Below are 17,892 nucleotides of genomic sequence, written 5' to 3'. Positions count from 1 at the left end.
AGTGGATCGAGAGGTTAGCGGCACTCTGGAAGCCGAGGTGTTTGAGCAGCGTTCCCGTGGGTGTGCCACTGTAGTAATCCTCATTACTATGTATACCACAGTCAAGTGATTAGCTCGAGATCCTGCTACCAGCTACAGATGTTTGTAGATGTTCTCCGTGGTGGGTTTTTTAGCACAGCGCGGCACATAAACCACGAAGTAGGTCACGTCCCGTACCTCGAGAGGCCCTCCAGTCCCCATACTTCAAAGGTTGGAGCCGTCGTCTTGGGGGATTCGCACATAGCCTGCGTGCGAGAATCATTTTCATATTAATTATTTCTCGCGCTAATATGGAGTGGAGGGATAAAGCTCTTGACATTTGTGTGAGCAGGAGTGGTTACACGCCAGTGAGGCCGAAGGAGCGGAGCCTGCGGGGTGTCTTACTTAAGGTTGAAATTGTGAAATTGGCCGGCCCCAAATTGGATTAAGACACCTGGATAATGGAATTTCACGCGCAGACTGTCGGAGCGTGCACACTGTGGAACTGAGCTAAGCCTAATCCAAGCTAAAGTGCCGCTGAGTGTCGGCCGTCGTTCTTGCAGCGAAGGAAAAGTTGGTCACCAAAAGGTCTGGAACCGTGAGCCCCGTCATCCCTAATCTCTTTGTGTTGGCGCATTGGAGGATTTCTTCTGTTGGACATGGTGCGTTTAGTTTACTTTAGCTTTCCCTGTTATTGTTTTGTTTGGAGTTTCTACAGTAAGAAAAAGTAAATTATACTGCAGGACATTTCCATGCGTCACTGTATCCTTTTGTCCTGGGCTGGTTCTCACAAACAGAACATGAGGTCTCCGAGTCTGAGGATTAAGATAAAGTTTTTGCATAATCGAATGTAATGCAGGATCTAGACCCTATTTGTGCGATGCGAGATTTGAGCTGGAATCGCAGAGCAGTCCCACCTGGTCACCTTTGTAAATACTATTTATCCTCAGTTCAAAAGTGAGTGCTTCAGAGGGTCCGTGTAGTTGTTGAAGGCTAACAAACAGGTGCTCTTCCAAGACTGGGCCAGCATTGTCAGAATCAGAATGCCCTGATGAACACACATTGTGTTGAAACACTGTCCAATTTACCATTAAAGGACTTTGACCTTTTCATACAACAGAGTGCCTCAGACTTTTGACTTTTGATTTCTCCACCTCCTGCACTTCAGCCTTAATCAAGTCAAATTCTTCCTGATCCTACTATTTATATTTATAAATGAGCATCAGGCTGTGCTCCGGAGGTTTTCTTCCAGTGCGGTGAAGGCACCATTGTAGTGTCTTGACCGCACTTTTGAACTAGAAGAGTGATAGAGTTAAGCGGCAGATGGCAGAGCGAGTCGTCTGGAAACAGAGAAGTTTGCAGTTTGAATGTCATCATTATGTCCATTGGCAAGACACCTCACCCAATGAGGGCTCGGTACAAAAGGGCAGCTGTGGCTACAATAGTAGCTGACCACCGCCGAATAAGGAGTGAATGAATTATGACATCAGTGTAGCGCTTTGCGAAACTTGTTAACACTGGCTTGTAAAGTGCAATACAAGTGTGAGCTTTTCTCATGATTTAAACAAGCATCATGACCTGTCGCCACACACATATGTTTTGTCTTCTCAAATTTACTTTTTTATTAAAGGAACAGGCCTCCATTTTTACATACTGAGACATGTTGTATATCTTACCTGAGCTTAGACGATGGTAAGATGGTTTGGTCATTTCTTAAAGGAACAGGCCACCATTTTTCCATACTGTGATGTGTTCTTACCTGAGCTTAGACAAGTTTATGCGTACCTGTCTGGTCTTTGTGCGTGCGCTCAGTCACACACAAGGACCAAAGATGTTGTTAGCATTTGGCCTCTCCCAATGTATTCCTATAGCTCCAAACGGGGGTGAAGTTGGAAGCGACCAAGCTCTTCCACAGGCACAAAGACCAGACAGGTACACATCAACTCGTCTAAGCTCAGGTAAGAACATATCTCAGTGTGGCAAAATTGTGGCCTGTTCCTTTAAAGAGACACAAAATAATTACAGATTTTACTTGAAAAAAATTCACTTTTACGTATGGAACAAACACGTGTAACAACTTTACATGAAATCAGATCTTATAGGCTGAACATAATCAGGTCCATTTGCAGTTTCAGTTGAAATGACATTGTCCCCCTGATACAGATGTCACACTGTTGATCCTTTTTCAGACTTGAGCCTTTTTCTGGTGATGTCCCTTTCATCTGCTGCTGACAGAATGTAAAGTTGTTTCTTGTCTCTTGTGTTGAGTCCATCCAGTTCTATGTTACTGAGTTACACTGCCTCAAACTGTTGATGTTTGTGATGTGGTGTTGTGCTCAGGACGACATAATCCGTCTGCAACCACAGCAACAAGGACGTACGCTGGACTCTTGCATCAATGTGTTGCCATTGATTTCCTCGCCGACCCCTTTGACACTGTTACATTAAATCCAGCTGATTGGTATGGAACCCTGACCTCCGTCTGTCCGGTGTGATCAGGGGGATCCAGGTGTGCGGCGCTCCATAAAATGATAGAAATCATCGGTATAAGATCAATTTTTCAAAACACTGCGTCTGCCCTTTTTCAACTCTATTCATTTCCAGAGCGCCCGGGCGACCAACGCACTGACCCGTCCCCCTCCGCCGCTCCTCCCGACCGGCCGCCGTGCCTCTATCTCACGCTCGAGCGCAGATCAAAGGTCAAAGCGAGGCAGAGAGATCGTTCGATTGACAGAACTCCGAGAGCGGTGAAAAGTTTGACATGGCTCCGCGACCTGGAAACCCACTTTGCTCCGTCGACGGCTTGGATGCTTATTTATAATCGCTAATATCCGTGTGTAGGGGGGGGGGGACTTATTTTTACACCCGGTCGCCGTGGCAACGAGTGGCCGGCCTGTTTACACGGATGGACGAGGGTGACCTTTTCCCAAGGATTCGCAGCGACTTCGCAAATACTTCAGACGCATGGGAACCGGCGGAGCGGGGCCAACATTTCTTCTCTCCCGAAAGCTACAAATATTGACGTCTGTCGTAAATTAGCGACGCCGCGGTATTGTGCCTGATGATTCATATTAGGAGCGGGGGGGGTGGGAGTTGGTAAGAATGTGACAAATGCCTCATGCGTATCCCGAGACGCAGATGAGACGGCATGCCAGGCCCCGTGAAAGAAATGACTCTGTGGATTCATAAGGGAGCGAATAACAAATGAGAACCATAGATATTAACATGTGGGAACGGCATTCAAGCCCAAAATGGCTACTGCTTTTCAGAGAATATATAAAGTGTCCAAATGTTTTTCCCTGCATCGTTATTTGTCAGTGATTGAATTCATCCTTTCATCTGATCAAATAATAAATCAATAATAATGCCTTACACTTGTATTGCGCTTTTCGAGCCTGTGATGCCAAGTTTCTCAAAGCCACAGCCATTATTTATTCACACTACACTCGGTGGTGATAAGCTGCGAGTCCTTGGGGAATGGGCAGCATTCATTCATTTATTCTGGCCTATTGTACATATTTTTAGTGGTAGGGGGAAAACTACGCAGACACGGGGAGAACATGCAAACTCCACACAGAAAGGCCCCCCAGGGGTGGTTACCTTTATAAAAGACATGTGACCTTAGTTCTTGCTGAGGGAGAAGACGTCGACATTTGTGACAGGTTTTGTTTCTTGTGGATAGGTCTGGAAATACAGACACAAGTTAAGTTAAAGGGGCTAGATACAAGTTAGCCATTTTATACTCACTACTGCCACCTCAGGTCATACTTTTAGCTGCACCTTCTATATTAAACTCGTGCATGAAGGCAATTCGGATCCGAAGTAACACCGTTTTGAGTGACAGTGCAGGATTTTAGAGGCAGTTGTGGTGATTCTACACATTAGGACATTGTTGGAACATGTAGGGGGGGACTTTAATTTTAACATTTTTAAACTCCTTATAGTCCCTTTAAGTTATACTTATTCATCTCTGTAGAGAAATTCTCTGTAGAGAAATTTGTTCTCTGCATTTGACCCGTCCTCAATGTCGCTGGGGACCTGCAGGAGCAGTGAGCTGCCAGCGTGGGCTGGTGCTCGGGGGCCATCTCCATGATGTGGAGCCAGGCTGCTGGTCAGAAACACCTGGCTGGAGGATTCACTTATTGCACATGTTTTTACCACTAACCTACGCAGACACGGGGAGAACATGGAGAACACAGGAAGGCCCGTCCAGGTGGGAATCGAACCCGGGACCTTTGAAGTGTGAGACACTGTGCTGACAATTGACACGTTTTACCCTAAACCAAGTCTAAAATGATCATAGTTACCACTACACTACTCAATAAGCTGTTTACAATGTCATGACGTCATGTGAACGCAACAGAGAGCTAAAGACACACAAATAACTCTGCTGCTGCTCCACTCTGGAGACTTTCTTCTCTTTTGGGACATGGGCAAATTCCTTGTCGAGAACGCTGTGAAATCAACATTCATTCGTCAGTGGTGAGAATCTGGATCGAACGTCATAATGTTTGTCTCCAAGAACAACCAACAATGTTCCTTTTTTACCAGACTACCAGTTTTCTGTTGTTGTTTTATTCACTGCGGCACTCAAAAGACAAGACCAGAACACAAACGCAGCGTCATACAGATTTTACCATTCATTGTTGAAAGCACCATATTTCAACACAAAATCCATGCGCGTAAAGCAAATATGGAGCAACTTTATGACTCGGGGTCATAAGGCTGTCAGGCGGGTCAATAGAAGAAAGAGACTTACTGTACTACAGACCTACTCAATAACATATTGATTCTTATTGAAAAAAGTACCCGTAAAACATGTAGGATATGTGTCAGGCTGAATTTGTAAATCGTATCATGTTTTGAAGGAAATATCGATTTGCTGGACGGCTACAGCGCAGGAGAAGGAGGTTGTGGCCGTTGGTGCAAATGTAAAATATAGGTCAACAAGAGCAGTGCATTAATATTTCAACACCTCGTAATTAGCTTTATGTGTTAGGGGAAGAACACTGGGCTTAGTTCATGTAAGGAAGTATCGGAGTTGTTATCTTTTGTAGTTTCTGAAATAGTTAGGTTTAAAGGAAATGTCCAAAATCAGGACTTTTGACCAGTTCTGGCTGATCCACAATTCCTCTAAGTGAAACGTTCAGGGTTTGCTTTACACATGCTTACAGCTATGTCTTGCCAAATACTAACAATGTGTCAGGGATTTGCACGCTTGTCGTTGGCTTGAATGTATTTATTGACATCTTTCCTCGTCATAGTTCTCGTCCAGACACAGACGTTGATCTAATTTATAAAACAGTCAAACCGAGGCGTCCAAAGTGTATGTCCACTTTAAATCTGGTGCTCTCATTCCCCGCCATGACGCTACAGGTGCGGCGGTGTGCACCTCAAAGTTCACTCCTCTCTTTGAAAACTGAGCCACCCACTGTCCCCCACCCCCTCCCTCTCCCTCTCTTCCTCCCTCCCTCCCTCCCTCCCTCCCTCTCTCTCTCTCTTCCTCTCTCCTTTCATATCCCTTCCCAAAACCACCACCCGCTCAGACCGCCACCAACTCCGCTGCCTCCGCTTCCTCAGTTCCTCCCTCTGAAGTCCGGACTGTAGCACTTTTCCAAACAGTTTCTCGCCGGAGCTAAGCGGATTACCATGGACACTTCCTAAGTCTCCGCGGATCCACCTGGAATGCCGGAGAGCGACGCAGATTCACCAGGAGTAATGGAAGCGGTGCTGTTTGGTTTAGACGAGGGGGTGTGCACGCGCCATGGGCTGCTGTGGACGCTGACGTCCACGGCGCTCAAGAGGCTCCGGGGCCCCACCAGGCACCTGCCGGGGCCCCTGGGTCTGCTGCACCATCACAGGGGGCTGTCCAGGCCAATGTATCAGGTATGGCTTCAGTGCATAGGCTCGAGAAAAGTGTAGGAGGAGGTGGGAAGTTGTTTGTAAGGTTGGAAAAATACTTAAGAATGTTTATTTACGTATTTAAAGTGGAGGTATTGTGGCTTATGGGCACCTCAGCATGGATACTTTTGATATGTTTCATCATTTGAATGAATGTCTCTGCTAACGGCATGCTAACAAATCAATGAACACAGTTTGAGTGCAGACAGGCGCAGAACAGATCTAATGATGGTGTTTTCTATCTACTTTATGATGTGACAAAATCCAGGAAATGCAGATCATAGTGCTTGACCGGTAGAAGAAAAGACAACCAAAGTGAACAAGATTCACTCAAAACTGCCTGAATGGTGCAGAATACTGATAATAATGGCTTACACACCATTAAAGCATGATTCAAAGTCAGTCTTACATGATGCATCCCCTTTGAGTTTCCTAGTCCTTGTTTATTTAATGATTTATGTGATGATTAATTCAGCAACAGTTTAGAGCCAGACAAATCCAAATAGGGAAGACATCTGCCAGTTGTTCCACGGAGTTGCTCAGCCTCATGTGATAGTCTGCAGTTTTGGAGACGGCTATACTTGTCCCTTTCCCGTCAGTCCTGGACATGAAACCGTCTGAATGTGTATTTTATGTATCCATTTTGACAGAGGCTCTACTCCTTTCTAATCCAGGGTTTCAGCAGGGAGCGGCAAGTTTAATGCTTTTAAATGCCCCTAAAGACGCAAGAAAAGATTCACATACAATCATCAGACTGAGGGTTGAAGGGAAAAGAAACACACTGAAAAGCAGATGGGCTGTAACGGAGTTTTAATGCCATTTGGACTGAAACTGAATGCTTTATAATGACATTTGAGGCCACGTTTTGTCCTTTTCAGGTTGAGTTGTGATTTAAAGCCTGATTTAGCTGCTATTTAATAAATAATAATAATAATAATACTTCAAACTTCTATAGTGCCTTTTTGGACACTCAAAGACCCTTTACATGGGGGATAAAACAAAAAAAGGGGGTTTAAGGAAAAGCTAGTTTGAACAGGTGGTTCTCTAGGGCTCTTCTCTGGGATTCCAGAGGGTGATGGCGGCGATGGTGAAGGCTCGGTCCCCCAAGGTCCGGCGGTTGGTGCGGCATGAGCTTGGTGAGGTAGGGCGTCGCCAGGTTATGGAGGGATTTGTAGGTGATATTGAACAGGGAGCCATGTTTTCGTGGTGTTGATATGTATTAGTTTAAGTATTTAGGTTCAATTAGGGATGTACTTGAAATACTGATAAGCTGGCCCAATCTCACCCTGGAAAAGTGATGGGAGTGGATGGTGTAATGGTTTTAGTGAGTTTACAAATAAGCTATTGGCTCATTAATATTGAAAAGACTGAAATGCCGTCTTCAGTCCGTGTGTTTTCCAGCAGTGATTCAGCAGAAATGGGTGATCAGTATGCATTTGGGGCTGTCTATTCTCAGTCTGTCCTTTCATAGGCTCATTGGTATTCTGTGCCAGCGCGGGGAGGCCTGTGTGCAGCTGGACAAGCCTTTCTCCCCAAAGAAACTGCCAGGCCTGGAAATACAGCAGCAAAAACACGTTCCTTCACAACCATATATGCACGTTGTTGTAGTTTGTTGACCCTAAGATGCAGCTTGTGGAGTTCCCCAGCAGTAACTTATGGAGATATTTATGCCACTGGACTGATGTCGGTACAAAAACAAATCGGGAAAGATGTTTTGCATTAGAGTTTATGGCGCACATAGGCATTATAAAAGTGATTCCTACATTAATACAATAAAAAAACAGAAAAGAAAATGTTGTAAATTAAAATGATAGCCATGTTTTTTTTTTGGCTCAACACCAGACCAAAATCCAAACCGCTATATTTTCCTGCCTCAGTATATTGTGACAGGCCTAGGCGTTCTCGGAGTATTGTTTTTGTGGTCTAAAATCATCTGACCTAATGAGCGGCTCATTCAGACCCATGAGCATCCAAAACAAATCATGCGATAGCCCAGGGGTTCTCCAAGTAAATTTCCCTGGGGGCCAAAATACTGTGTATCGGGAGTGTATTGCCGGGGTCCATAAACAAAACCTCCAGTAAAATACTATTGAGGAAACTGTTTGCAATAAATGAATAATAGTGAGCCTGACGGGACCGTAGCCTCGGCTTACACTTGTACTGCACTTAACAAAGCCTGTGTCACAAGTCTCTGCTACACTGTTATGTATTCACTCAGCTGCCCAGGGTCAGACTGTCCATTTACCACATGGCTATAATATGCTGTTTGTATTCTGATCTCTTCTTATGTCAGTGCCCTCTGCTGGACATGTGTGGAATTCTTTCCTTTCTTTCTTTAAGCTGCCCCCTAGTGGCTGGAGTGATTCTGGTTATTTCTTTAAAAAAAATCATAACTCCGCACAGGAATGGGCTAGAGACTTTCTTTTTTGACATACTCATTGAATCATCTTGGGTGCCGGATATGGCCCACGGCCCGCCTGGTGGAGACCCCTTCTATAGCCTGTCATTAGCACATACAGGCTCGTATCTACCACCCTTTTAATCTAGCTGGATGTCCAAACGTTTGTCAAGTTTGGGGAGATTCTGTTTCCACATTCAGCTTTGAGGAATCGACTAAATCCATGCAGTTAAATAAAAAAAAATGAACATGTAGAGAATGCTTAAGTGGAGAATGTTTGGGACAGAAACAGGAGCTCCAGCAGCATGTGTCCTTTCCTGCCTTTCTCCCCACTCCACCCTGAGGAGGAGGAGGAGGAGGAGAATGTTGTTGTAGCTTTGGTCTTGGAGAGTGTTGTGTGTTCCTGGTCAGAGCATCCCCTGAAGAGAGGCAGGACAATCAGAGGAAACTCCAATAATGTGAGCACCCCCTGAAGGCTCAGCGATTTCGTTTCGGACTTTTGTGCTCGAGGTTAGACTTTAACAATGGTTAGTGGACAACAAATACTGTTTACACAGAAATTTTCTCTGACTTGTTTTGATTGTGGCTGTCGACTGATTGTTTTCCCGTCATTTCGATATTTGAAGTTATATATTGTGCGCAGACTGATTATCTGAGTGAGTGTTGTTGGAGGATCTTGCCTTGAAGCCTGTGAGCCACACTTACAAATGCGTACAGAGATTTTCTTACGTGTTGCTCAGAAACAAGGAGGGCCGGAAGGAGTCAGGGTTGCAGGAAAATCGATTGGAGTTTTTCCCCTTCAGTCTCCGCACAAGCACGGCCTGCAGCTCCCCCTGTTCGGCCAGGGCGGTACTGCAAACATGAGTGGAGATTCAGCTCACGCTCACAGTGCCGGCTTATGTCTGACTTACATCATGTACAGAGTTAGACAGGCTGGTGGTGCAATGCAATGTGCAAACAGGTGCAGAGGAATGCGACTGTGACCATGTTCGTTTTCTTCAGCCCTGGTGCAGACAGCTGGAGATTACTGCCAAATCGAGCGGCGCAACAACACAATACATGTTTTAGACCGCCCCAGATGCTCTTTCAAACACAGGAAATGTCAATAAAATGTGTTTTGGAGACTGGACATTTGCATGATTGTGAGCTTTGGGCACCTCAGATTTGAATTTTCATTTTTTATAACTTGGGTCTAACTTTTTCCCTCATTGTGAAGCTGGGCGCCCTCTGCAGGACACACGTGGAATGATCAATATTCAAAAGAGCACACAAACCATACTATACATCCGTCCATGCATTCATCCAGGGGCAGTGGCCATATGATTCAGGAAGAGCACAGAAGGGCCACATGGCTCTAGGGCCACCGGCCTGGCCTCTCACTTTACCTTACTATTACCCCCGGGCGTAACCGAGCTTTACCCAAATCCAAAAGCATAAAAGAAAAGGCATCCAAAAACAAAAATGTGCTGGAAAAGCAACAAAAAACACAACAAAATGTGACGAAACAATGACGACAAAGCAATGAAAAAAGCGATGAAAAAACAACAAAAACATGACAAAAAAAGCAACGAAAAACAAGAGACGAAAACACAACGAAAAAGTGACAAAAACACACCAAAAAGCCACAAAAAAGTAATGAAAAAGCCGCAAAAAGCAACTAAAACATGACAAAAATGCAGCGACAACGTGACAAAAAGTTACCGTTACTTTTCTAGATTTTAGCTTTCAAATGAGGCGTTACAGTGTTGCTCTCCAAGAAGCCTTTAGATTTGGGTAAAGCCGAACTGGAGAAAATGCTCTCGGTGATGGCGGGTGGTAAGAGGTCAACATATGTCTTTGTGGAAGTGTCGCATTTACACTCATTTGGACCAGGCTGTTTTTCAGTCCCAGTCCGCCCCTGCATTCATCCATCCGTAGTATTTTGCCGAAGCTGATTTTGCCATATCCTCTGTGGAGCGTCTTCTTTGGGACACTGGCAGATATACGACAGGATGTTCGGCGAGCACATTACTGCTTCACATTCCTCGCATCCCCGAAGTCTAACAGGAGGAAATCCTGGAGAACCAAAGCCCAGGTCCAAGTGTGGCGGGTTAAAGAAAACACAGCTGTCCCACCAAGGGTCCGCCGGGATCTTTGAAATCACAATTCCAACTCGCCTCTGCTGACGACAAAGCCTCGACTTGGGCTGATTCTCAGACCTGCAAACCTTCGCTCTTCGTCTCCCTCGGCGCGTGCGTGCGCATTGGAAGTGACAGCTTATTAAAGTCTAATCCATCCCCAGACTTGTACATCATTTCATACTCCGCAGAACCAAACCGAGCCAGTTTGTTTACCGCCGCACGCCGAGTCTCGTTGACAAGGCGACAGTCAGGCGGCGGTTTCAATTTGTTTCTTCACAAAGAGTTTACCCCCAATCTGCCACAAACTAATGTACTAAAACATGAGCCGGTTATTGGCAAAGCGCTGTGCTCATCTGCTTTTACATCTTTGAAGACATACGCTGCCGTGTCAGTGTGCTCCTGCTTGTAGTTTCCATGCTCAAATTGCCTTCCACAGCGTACCATGACTGTGACCTATTTACAGTGGCAGCAGATGCAGGTCTTGCTCCATCTGCTGGTGTTTTGTATAACTACAGGTTTATATCTACTATGTCCTGGAGGTATATTTTCTAGACGTAGGGCTTTAATGCCAAAGAAAATTATACACTGTCGGACCAAAAAATAAGTTTGCTGTGGTGTTGTTTTAATTAGCTTCTGTAATGTCAAAAGATTCAGTGTTGTATTCAAGAGACTGATGATGGGAGAGTGTGACCACTGTGCAAAGCCCTTCCCCAGTACATCGGAAAGATTGGACTCGGTTGACCATGTGAGCCCCTTGAATCCTGACAGTGTTGTCTTGGACTATATCATCAGGGAAGAAGAAATCCACTGATGGAATAACCTGGTCATTCAGAATGTCCAGGTTGTGAGCTGACATAGTGTTGCTGATGTTAAACATCTCAAGAGTAACTTTGAGTACCTTAAGTAGTATGTAAAGTATGTCTTAAGGCAAGATACTGGAGGTGACAGAAATTTAATTTAGAGATGTGTATCTGCAAGATTTAAATTAAAAAACATTAAACTGGCATTTATATCTGAATTTATATGGAAATTAGGACATTGCTCAACATTTTACAAAGGTTGCCTGTTTAGTCCAATTCTCTTAGGACATTTCTGATGAAATGTTGGAAAATCTTCACAAATGAACCTCTCAACCCCTACCGGAACCAAGCACACGTTCTCCAGTTTGGGTTTGCCCAAATCTAAAAGCTTCTTGAAAAAAGTGTCAAAATAGCGACAAAAAAATTATGAAAATGAGGATGAAAAAGCAACAAAAAAAGTGGCAAAAAAAGTCAAAGATGCAACAAAAATGCCACGAAACAGTCTCAAAAAAGTGAAAAAAAAATGTGTGAGGAAAATGTAGCAAAAAAAGCCACAAAGAGCAACAAAGCAAATATCCGTCTAGATCAGTTTTGTAGATTGTAGACATTTTAGATTTGGGCAAAGCTGAACTGGAGAAAATCCACTTGGCTAAGGCAGGGGCTAAAAGGTTTAATAACAAATGGCATTAAAAGTATTACATTTGGCTTGCTTCTGTAACGTTTTCATGTCAAAATAAGACATTTATGCATCAATAATTGCCAACATTTTCAGCCTTAAATGTATTTAAAAAATGGATGGAGCCAGGTTTAAACGTATGGTTTTATGAAGTTGAATGTCCAAATGTTTGGAGTCTGTAGGAGCGACTGAGGTGAAGATTTTGTTGCAAGAGAGGAATGAAAATCTCTATTGGCCCTAAAGTTTTGTAACATCTGCACATGAGCGTCTTTAACTTCACCTTCACTTAGAATCTCGGTGTTTCCATGTCAGGCCTTAAATCCCCTTTTGGAGCTTTAAGTTATCGTGATTCAGTGTCATCTGCCTCACCTGCCTTGAGCTGTAGATCCTTCCGATTCTTGGAGAGAGTCTGAAGTGCCTTGACGAGCCACTGTCCCAAACCCTCTCACTTTCGACCGACTGAACTCTTGACTTCCCGCTGCAGTATTTTGATTGCGATCCGTGTTTTGGCAGCCATCTTGGCTCCCGCTGCCAAAGTCTGGATTTCAATGAGAGAGGATCTTTTCCCACGAACCGGCGGCGAGTGCGTTGGCCCAGGGGAGGTGCGCAGGGGGGGAGCCTGCTTCGGACTGTACTTTTCTTCAATTGTTTATATTGTCTTGGCTTTTTTTTTCTTATTCTGCAACTTGCCTTAGGCATGTTTAGCTTTGCTATCAGCAGGCTGTGTTTTATTGGTAGTAGCTGTTAGCGCAATTTCCCGAGGGACGTCAGTGATTTGCATAAACATGTCCGCCCGAGAATTCCCAGGTTTGTGGAATGCTTATGGGAAAGAGAAAAAGGACGGGAAAGAAGAGGTCATTCTGTGTTGACGAGAAAGAGTTCCAAAAGCTCCAGATGTGAGTGAGGGGAAATACTTCAGCTAAACACATCAGTGCAAATGGACGTTGTTCCTTCATGAGAAATACCTGGAGTCATTTTTATTGTATTCTGCTGCTGAGTGTGTGGGGTCATAGTTTACATTTCTATTGGTCACTTGATGAATGGGTCTCATGCTCAGGTCGGGATCAGGGTCAGATTCCAAAGGATACAATAATATCCTCCTCCTCAGGCTGAAAACTAAAAATCTATTTGTGTTGATAGGGTTTGTAAAATATTAAAACAAGTCTTTGAGGCTTCAGCGTGAATGTGTGCCATTCGGTTTAGTAGGACTGGCGTATCACAGCTCATCTCCATGGTAACGTCAGACAGCTTTCCATGGACTTATGCTGCATTCATGTGGACTGGGGAGCTCGTCACTGTCCCCAGTTGGTTTGTGTTCATGTGCTTTATATGTCAGAAACTGGGGGTTTTGATGTCACAGCTAAACTGTGGTTTGTTCATTTTAAACATCATGTACATTTTCTCTTTGCTAGCATTAACGTTGGGCATTTACTGAATGTTACTCCGAGAACAAAGGCAGCTCACACTAAACTCAAAGCTCACATTCAACGATAACTGAACAAATCAGCTGGTTTACGCAGTCCAGTGCGGATGTTGTGAAGCTCGTCTTGACCCGAGTTTCCCAGTTGTTTTCCCCAGTAGAGTGAGCGTTCATGTGCTCCTCTGGAAGTTCCACACGACCACATGAACGCAGCATTCAAGTCCTCAGAAACTGAAACTGAAATCATTCAACAGCATTTTAGGATAAATACTTTATAATACAGCTATTTACAGTATGGAGCAGGTTTTGGTGACCCTCAAGCTTCTTGTTGTTCTTGTTATCGCATATATCCAGAGATGGTGCTTTCTCATTCTACACAATTATAGCCTCAAAAACGAACACTTTTTTCTGTGAGTCAGAGCTGTGTTTAGCTCTGACTCAGTCTAAATAAAGGTGTGGGACACAAACCCTCTCTTAAATGCACCAGTTTCTTTGGCTTGACCACCAGTTTGTGTCCTTCAACGCCGTCTAAACTAGTGATTCCTGTCGCCTCTCTGTCATTGAGTAAAACAGTGAGAGGCAGGGTGGATGAGTAGTCCTTCATTTATCTCGGCAGTGTCAGTTACAGTAAGAGGCGTGCCCAGATGTTGACCTGTATCCAGGACTGTCTGCCCACGATTATCGGGCCACGATTGGACAAATCCTGTGCGTGTGCCGGACCGGGGACTGGGGAGGGAGCTGATCGGTTTGAGAGTGGCATTAGCGCCGTTGGATAGAGGAGGCTTACTCTGTTTTCAGTTCAGAGGGTAGGTCTGCGTACAGAATGGTAATCCGCACAGATTAGGAGGGGAATCCGGGGGAATATCTGCGGAAATCCCCATCATGGCTGTTAGATCTGTGTTTGTGAGGATACTGTAAGGCTCAGCCGGGTTCCAGCACATGTGTTTAAAGATCAGAGGTTTAATACCACACTAACGCCTGGCTTCATTACATTCTATCTTTTGAAGGAACGTGGGTCGCTTTAAGGTGCGTATATGCAACTACACAAGTGTGACGAAATGTGGACGTGCAATCCCAAAGCTAAGAACCTCCAGAGTTCAGGCTCTGAACTGCTGGAGGCGCCACTGAATGGGGAAAGGTGCTTTATGTTCATTCTTTGGTGGACCCACTTCCAGACCTATCGAGAACAAGGGAACTTGTGATTGTACTAGCAGTCTAGCACAGAGGTTCTCAGCCTGGGGGTCGCCATAGTTAGTGCACAGTAGCAAAAAGATGAGGCAAATCCACGCCATATCAGGGCACAGGGACCTCTTGCTGGTCTTCAAGCTGTTTTTCAACTTGTTTTAGGTGTGCTTTAAGACTCGTATTTAACAAAAAGCACAGTACCGGTCAAAAGTTTGGAAATGCCTTTTTATGTATTGGTTTTTCCATTGCAGATTCTGACTTTATGAATGAACATATGGAATTATGTTTTAAATGAACATGAATTGAAAAAGATTCTTCAAAATATCGACCTTTCGCTTGGATTACTGCTTTGCACTTTTGACGTTTTCTCAGTGAGCCTCACGATGTTGTCACAGTAATGGTTTGGACTTCAGACTGTTCAACCATTTCAGGGACAAGGACCTTAGGAAGTTCATGAAGAAAATTACAAGAATAAAGGGAGCGGCCATTTTGAAGAATTTAAAATATAAAACATATTTTGGGCGCAATCTTGCATCTCTAAACTCAGACTGGGGACTCAACTTTTGCATGGACCACGGAATCTTTAGCTTCAGACCTGGCACATTAAGTGGCTGCACAGACTCCCATGACGATGTTACGTACAGCAGTGCTCCCTCCCCAACTTTGGAACTATCCGCCACTTTGGGAGGCGGTGTGGGGGTGGCGCACATGCTGGTGTTTAGATCACATTTCTGGAGTGGAGTTTGCCACACAGTGTTTGTAGTTTGTTATGCGAGAGCTTAATAAGGAAGCAGCAAGCTTATTGTGGTCCGCGCTGTTTGCAGCACACCACGCCTCCGCCAACCCCTTTTTTCACTAAGCCACACCCTCAGGTGACCGGCGAAAGCACTGGTGCACCGTTGTTTGTCCACAAGACACCAGCAGTCTTGTGCATCTCTGTTCTTACAGCAGGAGGAAAATCCTATAATCCCACGTGCTCATTCATAGTTTAAAGCAGAACTAAGTAACTCTTGCCCCTGGAGGCCATAGGCGCAACTGCAGGTGTTGTAGCAAGTTGCAATTTTTTAACTTATTAGAGTGAGAGTAAATACTACACTGACAGAAAAGGCGAAGGGAGGATTATTGTACATCCAATTACACAATGGAAATATTGTTCACTCAAACTTGGCTGTAAATACTGTTTAAAGTGGCGCTAGCGCAGTTTTGGTTCCGGTCCTGTGACAATCAAGTTGCAATTGTGGTTTTCTGACCAGAGACACCAGGGGGTGATGAAAGACCCCCCCCCATCATCCCATTAACATTTGCATTACCCCCAGAGAGACTACAGAAAGGATTTATTAAGGTACACAAGTTACTTAGTACTGCTTTAATGTCTTCAATGAGAATCACACAATGTAAATAGTTTTGAAAATAAAGCAAAGCTTACGCATAAAACGCGTTTCCAAACTGTACAGTACATGCGCATCATTCATTTGGCGAAGCGAAGGATCACAATACTGTCATGTCTGATGCTTTGTTTATTTACGTATTCATTTATTAATCACTACATCGTTCAGCTTCTGGCACCATGAGAGTATTACGGAAATGTGAATAGTCCCAATAACAAATCAGCGCTGCACACCTTCATTTATCTGCTGTTTGTCTGCGATTCAGCCAAACATCCTGTGAAAACACCAACAGCCATCGCTCCTGTGGCCTTTAAATGTAGCACACACCAAATGTTATCTACCCGAGCCGGCGGTCGCACATTTACACAGCTTCTGCTCTCGACCTAAAGCAATGCATACTTTGATTTATGTCCATGTTATTATTTTCTCCCCACTTTTAGGCACTTGAGCATTCTTCCCCCAGTCTTCTCCCGCTGTTGCTCAGGCGTATGAAAAGCGATCGGGCCGGCTGACTGTGGGGAGAGCCCTCTGGCAGCTCTGTGGTCGCTCCCTCTCTGTCGGTGTGTGTGTGTGTGTGTGTTTGTGAAGGGAATCCCGACTGGTGGAGAGTATTGAATGTCCTCCATTTAGCCACTTAGCCCCAAGGAGAGCCCCAGCACCAAAACTGGGAGACGGAAAGCCTGCCTCAGTGGAGAAAAGGCCGATCAATCAGCCGCTTAGAGTTACACATGAAGTCATTCCTAGTTTCACTGCAGAGATTTGGACTCTTTTCTTTGCTCTGTGGAGGATGCGGTTGGTTTAATGATGCGATCAGCTCCTCCAGGTCTGTGTGTGACGAGGGAACGAAGTTAAAAGCTCAAAAAACAGGTTGATTCTGCACCATGTGTCTCCGAACTTATTTGTCTAACATCCTTCTGTTCTTTGGGAGTGAGGGGGCGAATGTTTTTGTTTGTATTGCACAGTTTAACTGAGCTATTATAGAAACATTTGGCATTTTTAAAGTGACAATCTGTAAGTTTAAACACCTTTTACTCACACAGGTCCTACACATTTTCAGAAACTACAGGGTCTTAGCTTTCAAATGCGGCATTACACTGGCCTACAGGCAAAGAAAAGTGACGAAAAAGCAATGAAAACACTTGCGTTAGGGAAGTTTTATTGAACGTGAATCATGATTGGGGCTCAGACCCCGGGGAAAGATCGCAGTAATGATATGGAATACATGGTGTGGATGGATAGCCAGATTCTTCCCCCGGAGCCCAGACACTGGTGGTGGTGGGACGACCTGGGGCTGCCATTGGCGACGATGAGCAGAGCCGAGGAGAGGCCTGGTGGTGGAGGGGCGGAGGAGGGTCGCAGCACGGCTGGGAAACAGCTGAGTCATTGACCAGGGAGCTTAGGAAGGGGATCCTTGGCGATGATTGGCTGATGCAGAGGTGCGGCTTGACCTAGGGCCGTGATTGGATGATTGGTAAAGGCTGATGATGAGGCAATGAATGAAGGCTGCAGGTACGTCTTCCATGTTGAATTTGCGCTGAAGCTTCATGACAAAAACAAGACAAGAAGGCAACAAAAATGTGCCAAAATCATGTCAGAAAGGCAACAATAGCACGATAAAAAAGCAATAAAAACACAAAAAACTCTAGAAAACAAGCCAAAACGGTGTTGGGGGAAATAGGAAGTTCAAAGCTAATTTTCTTGAAAGACTTTTTTTGAGGGAATCTTTTTTAAAATCTTAATCTTGCTTTATTTAATGAGTTTTAAACCCCCCAAAATGAGAGGAATGGTTCCTTGATGTAAAGTGCAGGTGTGGGGTCATTTAAAAAAATATAATGACTGTTTTCCATAATCAAAAGGCATCTTGAATACATTGTCTCTTATTTATGTGAGTAATCTGCATCTAAATGTTCATACTATATATACTTTTCTTTTCTCATTAATCTGCCGTGCGTGGTGTTCATTTTCCATCCTAAGGAGCAGAGGTGG

The 17,892-nt window shown here is 44.5% G+C and overlaps 1 protein-coding gene across 4 annotated transcripts in view; it reads left to right on the top strand.

Annotated features, from left to right (window-relative positions):
- frmd4a (FERM domain containing 4A) overlaps window positions 1–17,892 on the top strand; it is a 228,753-nt gene that overhangs the window by 125,388 nt on the left and 85,473 nt on the right. For 3 of the 4 annotated variants that reach the window (XM_079567804.1, XM_079567801.1, XM_079567802.1), the window contains exon 1: window positions 5,549–5,904. The exons of the other annotated variant lie outside the window; for it this stretch is intronic. In XM_079567804.1, the coding sequence (XP_079423930.1) occupies window positions 5,704–5,904 (201 nt within the window). In that variant the 5' untranslated portion in view covers window positions 5,549–5,703. Of the gene's footprint in view, window positions 1–5,548; window positions 5,905–17,892 lie in introns of those variants that run through there. 4 annotated transcript variants of the gene reach the window in all.

Source organism: Gobius niger (assembly GCF_951799975.1).
Source record: "Gobius niger genome assembly, chromosome: 12".
NCBI lineage: Eukaryota > Metazoa > Chordata > Actinopteri > Gobiiformes > Gobiidae > Gobius > Gobius niger.
The sequence above is the reverse complement of the archived record's forward strand: the minus strand, read 5'-3'. Positions and strand labels throughout refer to the sequence as shown.